This window comes from Nilaparvata lugens, chromosome X, assembly GCF_014356525.2.
Source record: "Nilaparvata lugens isolate BPH chromosome X, ASM1435652v1, whole genome shotgun sequence".
NCBI lineage: Eukaryota > Metazoa > Arthropoda > Insecta > Hemiptera > Delphacidae > Nilaparvata > Nilaparvata lugens.
The window spans coordinates 38,796,782-38,810,075 of record NC_052518.1 but is presented as its reverse complement, the minus strand read 5'-3'; the positions used below and the strand labels follow the sequence as shown (position 1 = coordinate 38,810,075).

At 36.8% G+C, this 13,294-nt stretch overlaps 2 protein-coding genes across 3 annotated transcripts in view; one reads left to right on the top strand and one right to left on the bottom strand.

The window, feature by feature from the left end:
* LOC111047093 (oxidative stress-induced growth inhibitor 1) overlaps nt 1-13,294 on the bottom strand; it is a 129,445-nt gene that overhangs the window by 50,088 nt on the left and 66,063 nt on the right. The window lies entirely within an intron of this gene.
* LOC120354566 lies at nt 7,705-8,145 on the top strand. Its single transcript, XM_039441911.1, has one exon. The coding sequence runs from the start codon at nt 7,705-7,707 to the stop codon at nt 8,143-8,145; it is 441 nt and encodes a 146-aa protein (XP_039297845.1).

Below are 13,294 nucleotides of genomic sequence, written 5' to 3'. Positions count from 1 at the left end.
CAAATTTCATAAATCCTCAGATCACCATACCTACATTCTCTGGTGATATGAATCAATGGAGTGCCTACAAAAGTGTATTTTCAATTCAATTCAATTCAATAATTCTTTATTGAGGTATTCAGCACACAATGATTGATGATTAGAACAAATTTTTTGATCTAGGCTAAACTACATGAATAGCTATAGTTGAATGACTAAATCGATAGACATACAGAAGAATCCAATAATCAACAAAGTCTTGAAGGTCTTATTATGCAAAACGTAAATTAGATAAGTTACATGATAAAAAAAAATACAAACCTCCATTAGAAAAAATAAATAAAAATAAACATGTAATGAATAGCCTACACAATACCCAATCAAAGTGCTCTGACCCAGCAATAAAGGTATAGTCCCACATGAGTCATAGACTTGTGTGTGGGACGAGTACCGTCATATACTAAGTAATTTGAAATTGAAAGTGTCAAATGAAAAATTCAAAAATGAAAGGAAAAAATAAAAAGTTTTGAGCAAAGAACAGCGGCAATGAAAGGAGATAAACAAGAATCAAGGTAGGTACATAAAAGGCAAGTCATTTATATTATAGTTTTGCAGATGGCAAAAATTTTTCCTGATTCCGAAGCTAGGGGACTTCTTAAACGGTATGTCTGAGTTACTCTTTTATAAATTAAGAGTACAAAGGCTCCAGCAGATGTTCAGAGTTACAGGCACCAGTCTCGTATAACCAATTATTACAAATAATTTTTTTGTAAGCAAGAATACCAACAGTGGGATCAACTATTTCTCTGTTTGGGGCTTTTCTTAATAGGATGTTGGAAACATAAAACGGGTTTGTGCGGTTTATTGATTTAATAATTCTAGGGACCTGTAGGCCCACATTTGCAGAGCTTCTAGTATTGTAATTATGCGTTACTTCTGTGACAATACAATCCCTATTTCTGAATGTAAAAACAAGTACATTTTTTATATATATTTGTCTGAGAGTCAGTAATCTGGAGTAATTGAAAAGTGCTTCTGTGGGGTACTGCTTCTCTAATTTCAAGCCTGCTTTAATTATCAGCTTCTGTATAATATACAGAGGCTCCAACGTAGTTTTAGCCGCTCCACCCCATGCAATTATACCATAACTAAGAATCGATTGGACATAGGCAAAATAGACTGACTTAATTTCTTTTTCATTTAGTATGAAGCTAAGCTGGTAAAATATATAGATCATTTTTCGGAGCTTAGGTTGCAAATTGATTATATGATTCTCATATCTAAGATTACTGTCTATCATAACACCTAGATAGTTGTAGCTTTTTACTCTCTCAATTGTCTGGCAATTGCAGTCAATGCTATAGTTATCGTCGCAAGAATGGAGTTTCAGCATCAAGTCATTAGGGGGCTCACTTGATGTTCTAAGTGCGATAGGCAGACATTTTGTTTTTCCCACATTCATGGTAAGAATGTTTTGATCACACCATGCCTTCAGCTTCTTCATTCCTATTTCGGCTTTTAGGTAAGTTCCATTCCAGCTTGCACCCCTGAATATAACTGCAGTATCATCTGCGAATAGAAACAGCTCTCCTTCAATATTAAGCTTATCAATATTATTTATATAGATAAGGAACAAAACCGGCCCCAGGGTACTGCCCTGCACCACACCGTATTCCACATCACTAACTCCACTTAGTTTCGACCCAATGGAGACAACTTGTTTTCTGTCACCAAGGTAACTCTTGAACCAGGCCAAAGCCAAGTCCCTCACCCCCATAATCTCCAGTTTTGAGAAGAGTATACTCCTGTCAATCGAATCGAACGCTTTGGCCAGGTCAATAAATACTGTTAGAGCTTTCTCATCTCGATTGATTGCCTCCATAAAAGTGTTATTTATGGAAAAAAGTGCATCTGAGGTATTCTTACTCCTTCTAAAGCCAAACTGAGCATTAGAGAGCAAGTTGTTCTCCTCCAAATAGCTCTGCAGTTGCACCTTGACACATTTTTCCAATAGCTTTGACACTACACTTAGCAGGGATATGGGCCTATAGTTGTTCATATTATCTTTACTACTGGTCTTGTGAATCGGTATAACCTTGGCGACTTTCAGATCATCAGGAAATACACCAGTTTTCAGGCTCAGATTTATAAGGTGATTTAATGGGACCAATAGAATATCAATATTGTCTTTAATTAAACTTGTACTAATCCCATCAAAACCTGGGGCCGAGCCACCTCGCATATCTCCTACAATCTTTAAGAGCTGACCTCCCGTGACTGGCTGTATTTGAAACTGTAAATTGGGATTGTTACCCAAAGTGCCTTCATGAAGTTGTTCCTGTGAGGGGGGAGGCAACTCTGCAGCTAACTTACTTCCTACTTTTGAAAAATATTCATTAAAAGCATCTGCCACCTCCACTATGCTCTCTTCTCTGTCATCCTCAATATTTTCAAGAAAAAGTTGTATGGGGAGTTGCTGTTTTTTTTACTTTAGTTCCATTGTACTCATTTATTATTTTCCAAAACTTTTTCGGATTATTTGCATCATCAGTTAATTCTTTTTTGTAATAATTAATTTTAACATATTTCAAAGTTTGACTGAGTCTATTCCTGAATGAACGAAAATTATGAAGTAATTGCTGGTCGCCAGGGTTATTTCTAACTAGTTTACTCATCCTATCCCGTTTTCTAATTTCCCTTATCAGCTCGGTAGTAATCCATGGCTTGAGTTTTTTGTGGCATGCGCGTGCTTTAAAAGGCTTTTCAGCTTTCTCCTTTAACTGACAGATTATTCTCAGAAAGTGAGCACAGCAGGTGTTAGCCTCCTGTTGCATTGTTACCTGATCCCACGATTGTGCCTCAAGCAAGGATCGAAATTGTACCTTATTGAAATAAGTTTGGTGTGTGTGCATAGGTCTAGGTTCGACTTGTGGTTGGACTATTTTGCATAAGACAGCCCAGTGGTCAGTTACATCAGATTTCAAGATTCCCGCGTTGACTGCGTTGTAGTCTGGATGCTTGACAAAAATGTGGTCGATACATGACTCAGAATAGTCGGTAACTCGGGTAGGTAAATAAATGCCTTCAGTGAATCCGTTCGAGTACATAATGTCCAAATATCTGTCTTTATCATTATGCCCTCTGTTAACGGGTAAAGTGTCTATATTAATGTCACCTAAAAATAAATAAGATGTGTTTCTTTTTTCAAGATTACAGTAAAATGTCTCTAGATCATTAAGGAACAAATCAGAGTTCATAGCTGGACTACGATAAATCGAAATGATAGAATAATTTCTATCATTCAACTTAAAATCTGTTTTCAAGCCAGATACCTCGCCTAATTTTATTTGATCTGTTTTACTGTTTAATTTGGAATCAATATAAACCACCGTACCGTCACTCCTATTCCATCCCGCAACCGTACTGAATACTTCGTATCCCTCTAATTGTGTTAAGATTTTGTCATTATCAATCCACGCCTCACTCAATGCAATGAGATCAAACTTTACCTTCAAACTCTCCAGAACAATCAAAGCCTCGTCTATGTTCTTATGATAGCTTCGTATATTAAAGTGAATTATTTTTAGACTATTCGCCCCTTCTCCCTCATAAAACTGTCTCACATCATCGTGCTCATTGAAGTATTCGCACTTTACATGGCCAAACTCATCTAAACCTACATTGCCTCTGCTCTCTCCCATATAATGTTAGGCTATATGAAATAGAAATAATGTGTTTATATAAGGCTTAGGTAAAACCTGGATATGGAACGGATAGATTGTAGATAAGAAAAAATAAAGAGAAAAAAAAATTATATCATATCATAAAAAAGAGAGAGGAAAAAAATAGCTGACTGCTCAACCGTGCACAAAGAATATAATAAACAATGTTTAATGACTCTTTTCGATGAGGAAGTGATAAATCTTTATAGCTTCCCATTTAAAATGAAGTGCAGTTATCATTAATTATTCATTTCAATGTATGATAGAACATGATATAATAAAATGTTCAAAACTCAAATTTCAACTCATTCTTGTGTGTGCTACAACTAAATAATAAAAATCCATCGCATAATAATCCACAGGCATACAAAGACATTCACACCCATTCATACTCATAAATGAAAGAGACAGGCAATAGAGGAGAAAGAAGTGCTGTAGAAGTCTACTTGAATTAGGAATTAAAATCTTTATCCGAGAATGATAAGATAATCCAGCTGTGAGGAAGACTGAATATTGTGTATCGAAAACTGATTTTTAAACTTCATACTGTGTACGGGTTACGTAAATTGACACAATATCTTGTTATCATAATGATAATCATTATCCTCCGATTCTTAGCTTATTTCTTTTATACCGTTCGAATCCTACACCCCTGCCTAAGTCAGTTATATTTTGTAACTCTGATTGAATAAACAATACCTATCTCATTCATTATCACTCTCTCGCTCCACCAGACAATTCTCACTCACCCCCCTCCCCCTCTCGTTCACTCTTCCTCCATCCTTCCACAGATTCATTCAAGTCTAATAACAATGCCAATCTTCGGCATGGCACAGATATCACTATTTAATCAGGTAGAAAGGTGCTACTAACGATGCATTTTTCCTAAATACAGTATACTGAATTTTATCAAATATATTGGATAATCATTCATTCACTCATACACTCATACGCACATACTCATACTCATACTCATATTACACACACACATGAAAAAAAATAACAACAATAAAAAGTAACTTAATGCTATAGTGTTCATCATTAAATTAGTCCAAGCTCATAGCAAATTTATTTCAGTTCAATTTTTTTCTGTGCTCAATTTCTTCAAGTCGTCCTCACTCCCGATTACGTAGACTCTGCCTGCATCCTCCTTCCTTACTTTGACCCGGCCGACCCGATCGGCCCACACGTGACGCACCACCTTCTCGCTCTGCGCCCTCTTAGCCATCGCGAATAGCTTCCTTCGTCTCGGTGTTAGCGACTGGTTCAAGTAGATGTTGTGATTTCCACTCATGTTTATGTTGTTAGTAGTGAAGCTCTTACACAACTTTCTCTTCGACAGTAGAGCATCCTTAACACCTCGCTGGACAAATTTAACAATTATTCCCGCAGGCATATTCATATTTATATTTGAGGCAGCTGTTCACAACTGTAAAGATTTTTCTGATGATGAAAAATATTATCTACTTGTTTCCTACCTACGTGGTGATGCCTTGTGTTTGATACAGAATTTTTCTGATACAAATGATTCCTACCAGAACGCCTACAAAAAATTGCATGAGAGATATGATAACAAACGCTACCAAGCCTATGCACTATTCAGTAAGATTACCAACTTCCAACCTAAAGTCAATCTAATGGAGGTACTAAAGAATTTCGCGATTGTGTCAAGTTCTGCCAAGCAATCCTTATTCAGTTTAAGATTGAATCACTCTGATTTTCTGATAACACTGTTATACAGAAACTGCCCAACACAGTGAGGGCTAAATTTGAAAATTCCTTAGGTGCAGATGACTTACCTGCATTTGACAATCTCATGAAATTTATTTCCAACCAGGAAAAATCACTGGAAGTAACCGCAATCAATGAGGTGAGTGATCAATTTTTCATGCAAGCCAGTTGCAGCCAACCACCTGCAATGCATTTCAAGGATGGAGCTAAACCGCATCTGACCAAACCTACACTCTCTGCAGTTCAATCTGGAAGAAATCTTCATAACCTCTGCGTTCTGTGCAACATTCCACACCAGCTATACAAGTGTGAGCGTTTCTGGACTGAGCCTATCAATAAAAGATTAGAAATTGTAAAACAACACAGACGGTGTTTTGCCTGTCTTGGGTCACATATCAAGGCAAATTGCAGCTCTTTGTCGTCATGTTACTTTTGTAAGTCTATTCATCATCACTCCTTATTGTGTAACAGCAATAGTAATGGCCCGCAATCTTTTCTAGCAACTGAACGCCGTTCAGAACGAAGCTTTGCTGAGTCACACACCACACCAAGGCAGCCTGACTACCGGTATATGGCCTCAAGAGAAAACACCGTGATTGCCAGCTATGCTCCTCGTTTGATGTCGCCACCTGTCAGCCATTACACACCTCCACCTGTCGGTTCAGGAACTGCCTCCAGTACTCCAGATGCACCACCTAGCTCACCCCCTATTGTCCAACACACTTTCAGCGGATGCCTCAAGTGAAAGCTATCAATGCCTCTGCTCTACTTGGAACTGCTGTTGTTCCAGTTCTAAATCCCTACAATCAAGCATTTCTACTATGTGCTGTATTTGACTCCAGCTCCATGTGCTCCATCATCACTTCCAAGGCCGCTATTCATCTCGGGTTAGCTGTTATACCTGCTCAAATTCAATTAAATGGAATCTCTGAAAAGGGAACCTCTGTGAAAGGCACCACACCACACGCTTGACTATATTGATAATTTGATACTGCACTCTCCACGAACGCTCTTGTGTTAGATCAAATTGCCGGCAACTTACCTGCATTTCCACTTGATGCTGCTCTCAAGACTTCATTATCACACTTGGACCTAGCTGATCCAAACTTCGATCAACCTGCTGAAATTGACTTACTAATTGGAGCTGATCTATATCCCGATATCTTTGTCCCCATGGAGCATTCCATAATTCCAGGAAATCCTACTGCCTTTGCTACCATTTTCGGATATGTATTGAGTGGCCGATTGCATGTTGAAGACTCACCCGCACCACTCAATGGAATGCAATTGATATGCATCATCTTTGCACAAGAAGAACCGCTCTCTACTGTTATGAACAAATTCTGGGAGACCAAAGACGTCTGCTCAGATGTGAAAATTTCATCACCTGCTGATGAACTGTGTGAAAAGCTGTATCAATCCACCACCTACCGCAATGATGAAGGAAGATATGTAGTCGTGCTTCCATTCAAACCTGAAGCACCCCCTATTGCCTCAAACCGCAAACAGGCTTACCGAAGTCATCTTGGTCTGTTAAATCGTCTGGATAAATCCTCAAAGTTGGAGGAGAAATACTCCACCAATTTCATGAATGAATACCAGGAACTTGGGCACTTGGCGCTTTCCAATTCTGCTGTCAACTATGTAATTCCACATCACACCATCTTCAAAAACAATGATCCTAACCAGAAAATTTGTGTTATCTGCAATGCTTCCAGTAAGGATTGTAACTATTGTAAGCAGATGTACTGCCAGATTCTGTCGAGATCTAAAAACTACTGCTATGCAGCTTCATCAATACCTCCTGTTTCACGATCTCCTACAGTTTCAAGTCTTCCACACACCTCTAATAGAAATAATGCCACCTGTGCTTTGGATGCTCCTGTCTTTGAGTCACCACTGCCTCCACACCTCTGGGTTAATGACCGCCATTGACATCTTGCTGGGTCACCACTTTCTGCTCATTATTGTCACCATGCTAGTTCACTGCTCACTGAATGATGACCGCCACCCTACTTCATCTTGTGATGACCGCACCACTGTTTGATCTGCAGCACAGACCAATGTTCATGTCTGCATTGCTAAGGATTCCTACTGTTGCACTGATGCAACCTCCTCACTTAGCTACACACTTGGAGTTTCTGTCCTCAATGTCAACCAACACATTTATGGCCGCTCTCCTAAGCTTCATTGCCTGAAGAGATACACCCCTTACTCTATTTTCTGATAATGCTTTAGCATTTTCCCAATGCCTTGCTTGTTGAACATTTTAATGTCCATAGCCACTGCTAAAAAGCTACAAGAAGTGTCAAGGCTCATGAGTTCGTTTCCCTCAGATTTGAATTGTTTTCTGGCAAACCATGGAATAAATTGGAAATTTATTCCCCCCTATGCTCTGCATTATGGAGGCCTCTGGGAGGCCGCCGTCAAGTCAGCCAAGAATCTGCTACACCGCTGTATAGGTGATGCACCCCTCAATTATGAAGAATACACCACCATTTTCACACGAATAGAAAGCATCTTGAACAGCCGCATGCTCACCGAATTGTCCTCACAGCCTACTGAAGCCACCACAGTCCTGACTCACGGTCATTTCCTGGTTGGTGGACCTCTTAACGCGCCGCCACAGCCTATTGAGAGTAAAGCCACTCGTCACCCACCATTGGAGACATCTAAATCAGATGACTCAACATTTCTGGAGCTGCTGGTCTAAGGAATATTTGAGCACACTGCTGAACTGCTCAAAATGGGAAGCTGCAAAGGAAAATCTGCAACTCAATGATATGGTGGTCATCAAGGCAATGAACACCTCACCTCTCAGCTGGCCGCTGGGTAGAATTGTCGTGCTGCACCCTGGCAAAGATGGACTTGTAGGAGTGGCAACAATCAAATGCGCATCTGGAAACGTTGTCAGAGCTATTAGCAAGATTCACCGCATCACATAAGCTATTTTGTTTGCCACTACCGCCTGCACTGTTTTATCGCCGCCTGCCGCCTGTAATGATGAGTGATGACCGCACCACTGTTGCCATGCTGCCCTACTTCACCGCTTGCTGCACCGCTGATTCACTTCAGCGAATCGCCTCCAGTGATGAGATCGCCGCCAATCATTGCCTGCCATTTCAAAGGCGGATTGAAAACTGTCCATTTTCGGGGGGGAGTATGTTACCGCCAACCAGTTGTGGTAAGTAACTGATACGAGTGCTGCCTCTAGTTCCTACAGAGCTATTTGAACTATCGTTCACCAAGGAACCGTTTTTTGAAGGAGTCGTTCTCGAGTCATTGTTCACCCAGTACACAGTGCAAAGTCAATCCTGCTTCCTGCAACATTTTGTGTCGTTTCCCACTCCAAGTTAGATTCATGTCGATTCTCTACAAGATTAATCCACTCCAAGTGTTTTACTACTGTGATACCGCTTCAATATCAACCTGAGACTTATTATTGCTGAATATAATTCATAAAGACAGTATAGAACTAAGCAAGTTGTGCTCCTGCCTAGTAGTACAATTCCCGCCTTCATATGAAAGACTTTGTTTTACACCGCCTTGTTGTATTGAACTTGATTTATGTGCTTGAGTAATTCATTTGATCAACTTATTGTTGGTCTGGTCCTCTGATTATTAATAAAAGTGTATTCGTTTCAATTTGTGTTCACTCAGTCCAACCTGGCTCCACCAGTAGAAGCTACTAAGTAATTTGTTATTGCGCCCACCACAGTGGCTGTAACAATCAGAAGTTGAAAATTCTGAGCAAAACAAAACTAGAGAGGAATAATTGAACTCTGGTCTTCTAACTCACAAACCGAGCTCTTTACCACTGCGCCAAGATACACAGCCTGTCGGGATTCTATATGATTGCGATATTTTTTTTGAGAGCTTTGTGTAACAAATTGAATAAACTGCTAAGTCAATCCAATTGATCAATACTAATAGCCCAGTCAATAAAGGTTTTTCGATCCGAAAATTAAATAAAAGCTGAATCTCCTACCATCGATAGAAGCCTCTCAGAGGGTCATTCTCCCAAAAGTCCCAAAAAATTCCCTTGTAGCTTTCCGCCCTAGCCACCCTCAAAGTTGAAAAATTGAGGTAATCACGGAAAATCAATTATCTCTATAACCATTAATCAGAAAGAGTTCTATTATATGTCATTCGATTCGTTACATTATGGACTACAATATCAGTTATAATCATTTTTTCAATAAAACTCACAGTTTTCTTGATAAAATAATATATATATGTAAAAAATAAGGGTGGTTTGCGATTTGTTTTTTGTTTTCTTCGATTAACTTCGAAGCAAGTGATTTTAAAGAAAAATGAGCTTGATAATTGATGTAGCCACTTTCATTTCAAATCTATTGATGTATATTGTCATGTATTTGCGATTCAATTTGACGCCGTGGAAGGGGAAACAGCCGACGCGGTACTGCGCGGCTGACTCCCTTCACCATAGTGAACAGTAACAAGGTAATCAATTATCTCTGTAACCATCAATCGAACAATAATATATCATATGTCATTCGATTCGTTACATTATGGACTACAATATTAGTCATATTCATTTTCTCAATAAAACTTACTGTTTTCTTAATAAAATAATATATATGTAAAAATTTAGGGGTGTGGCTTTTTGACTTTTTTGTTTTCTTTGATTAACTTCAAAGGAAGTAGTTTTTAAGAAGAATAAGCCGAATAATTAATTTAGCCACTTTAATTGCAAATCCATTCATGTATATTGTCATGTATTTGCGATTCAATTTGTTGCCTTGGAAGGGGAAACAGCTGATGCAGTATGGCGTGGCTGACTCTTCACCATAGTAAACAGTAATATAGGAGGTACTGCTTTCTACATTGCATCTTATTTACAATATGGTGCTCGAAACAATTAATTTTGTCTATTGTTTTGACATGCACTGAATCTAGATTTTCACTTTTCAATACTCTAAAAAATATATTAATTTTCTTGATCTAACCACCCTGATGATAAAAATCAGGCTTTCGTTGTCTGCTCACAGAATTTATTAATATTAAGTGTGCCTTCTCAATACGAGTCAGAGGATCTTGATAACTCTGGTTTCAGATATTGTTTTTTTTTTTTTTAATGAAGTTTGATGATGAATATTATGTATCCGACTCCTTCATCTCATCCTTATTTTATGAAGGATGAAGATTCAAAATTCATTTTCATAACTTTATTCATGTTTTTTCTTGATTGATTGATTCTTCTCTACAATTCAAACATTTGATGATGGTATGATCCGGTGAGCAAAGAAAATAAAAAGTTAGGTCTACCTGTGCATGATACTATAATGATAACACTGTACTCCTGATGAGTTGAAAATTTTCATGCTGACAGCAGATTAATTTTTTTGCTCATTTGGCTTGAATATTAACAAATGTTACCAATATTATCACATATAGTGAGAACAAATTATTCTTAAGCTTTCTATATTCTCACTGAAAATGAAGAGGCAATACCGAGCCAAAATTGCTGTTCTGTTCACAATCATTATTATCAGAGCTTTCAAATTGATGCTATGCAAATTTAACTATGGATGTTATCCTCATCTCACAATTCCCTATATACGGAATCCTAATCGTGATCTAGAATAAAGTAGTTGATGTCTATAATCAAAAAATAAATGTACAGTACCTATAATAAATATATCAAATAACAAAACTTCCAGTATAAAACTGAAACTTTTTCTAATAGGTACTAATTTCAAGGCTCGCAAAATGACTTTTTCTCATTCACAGGCAGAAATTCCAATGATCATCATAATAGTAATTTAATGAAAATTGTTTGTAATGTACATTGTTCGACGTAGGGCAATCAAATTATTTAGGATCATAATGCTTATGAATGAAAGCGAGTCAAACTGAAAGATAAAAATTATATACAATGCATATTTCTGATAAACTGAAATTAAGAATGATAGTATCAAGCCGAAATGAATTGAGCAACTGAATTTCAAAGTCAACTGTTCAAATTGCACTGTGATTTCCTTTTACTTCCAAATGGATTAAATTGTTTGACTCTTCAATGTAACAATTATTGTAAAAAAAACAAAGAAATGTGAAGGTCATCCAAATAGCATTTAGATTTGAATTTTCAAATCATCATGAAATTCATAACAAACTAATTCTTGAGAGAATAGTGATGAATTACAAACAGTGCATGTAACATTGATACAAAGCGATACAATGAAAAACTACATCGATTAATTTAATACTGGATTTATCAAATTTATAAAGCTTATAAAATGTAAAACCAACATTTTCAATCCTCTCTACTAGAGAAAAAAATCGATAGGAAATAAAGAAGAGCCCATTATAACCACAAAATACTTGTACTAGAATACACTTGAACTAACTCACTTCAACCCGTCAACGATCACAATGAACTAGAATGCTGTGAAAACTATAATATTGATAATCAGATACATTTTTCAAATAACTCCACCCAACTAAATCTGTGAATGCCAAGTCATAAGAAATCATGTTCAATAGATTTGATTTGAATATGCTTCAACATATAAATAAGAATTGATGCATTCTTTTGGTGTCCGAACCAAAATCAATATCAATCAACATTAATAGAAAGCTTCTGCCAACGTTGTAATTCCAGTATGATTCTGCTCATGCTTCACTTCCATTTATAAAACTCTCATTAAGGCCCTTGTGTAATGAATGAATTATTATAACTTATTATATCCTTATTCATAACTCACTCAAATCTAAAATATCCCGTTTGTAACCGCCACCTAAATACCCCATAATGTCTCCTGAATATGTACCCTTTTTCTCTCCATCCGCCTGCACCGCGTAATCTGTGGTTTCTGCTGCTACAATTGAGGCTACATGCGTACTCTGTGGTCACACAACCATTGGATTCAAAACTGCAGTCTTCTCGGTTGAGAAAGGAGACACAGTCTCCGAAAATTTCCCCCATTTCTAATGTAAGTGTTTTCAATCTATTTATATCGTGTCTCCTGTTTTTTTAATATATATATATATATATATATTATATATATATATATATATATATATATATATATATATATATATATTATATATATATATATATTTATTATATTATGTAATAGTATGAATATTTTCTTGGTTGCAAACAATATATTTGACTGTCATAAAATCATAAAATGCATGATTATGCACATATAAAACAACAAAATGATGAGTTAATAATCACATTCAATTCAAAACATAGACAGCAATATTATGATGACCGTAATGTAATAGTGGCATTATAATAATTAATTCATGTAAAAAAATATTGATTTCCTGAACCGGCAATGAAAGCTGAATTGCTGTAATCAACTTGGTTGAATCTCAAAAATTATAATATTTAGATAATTAAAAAGAGGAAATTTAGTTTCAGAGCAGGTCAAGACAATAGACGAAATTGATAGTTTAGAGCACCATAATGTAAATAAGATACAGCTTCGTAAGAAATACTATATTATTGTTTACTATGGTGAAGAGAGTCATCCGTGCCATACCGCGTCGGCTGTTTCCCCTTAGACAACGTCAAATTGATTCACAAATACATAGAAATATACATCAATGGATTTGCAATGAAATTGACGACATTAATAATTTGGCTCATTTTTCTTTAAAATCACTTGCTTCAAAGTTAATCGGAGAAAACATAAGAATCAAATCGAAAAACCCCTAAATTTTTACATATTTATTATTTTATCAAGAAAACTGTTTGTTTTATTGAGAAAATGAATACGACTAATATTGTAGTTCATAATCAAACAAATCGAATGACATATGATAAAACTCTTACCAATCAATGGTTACAGAGATAATTGATTTCCGGTTTACTGTTTACTATGGGG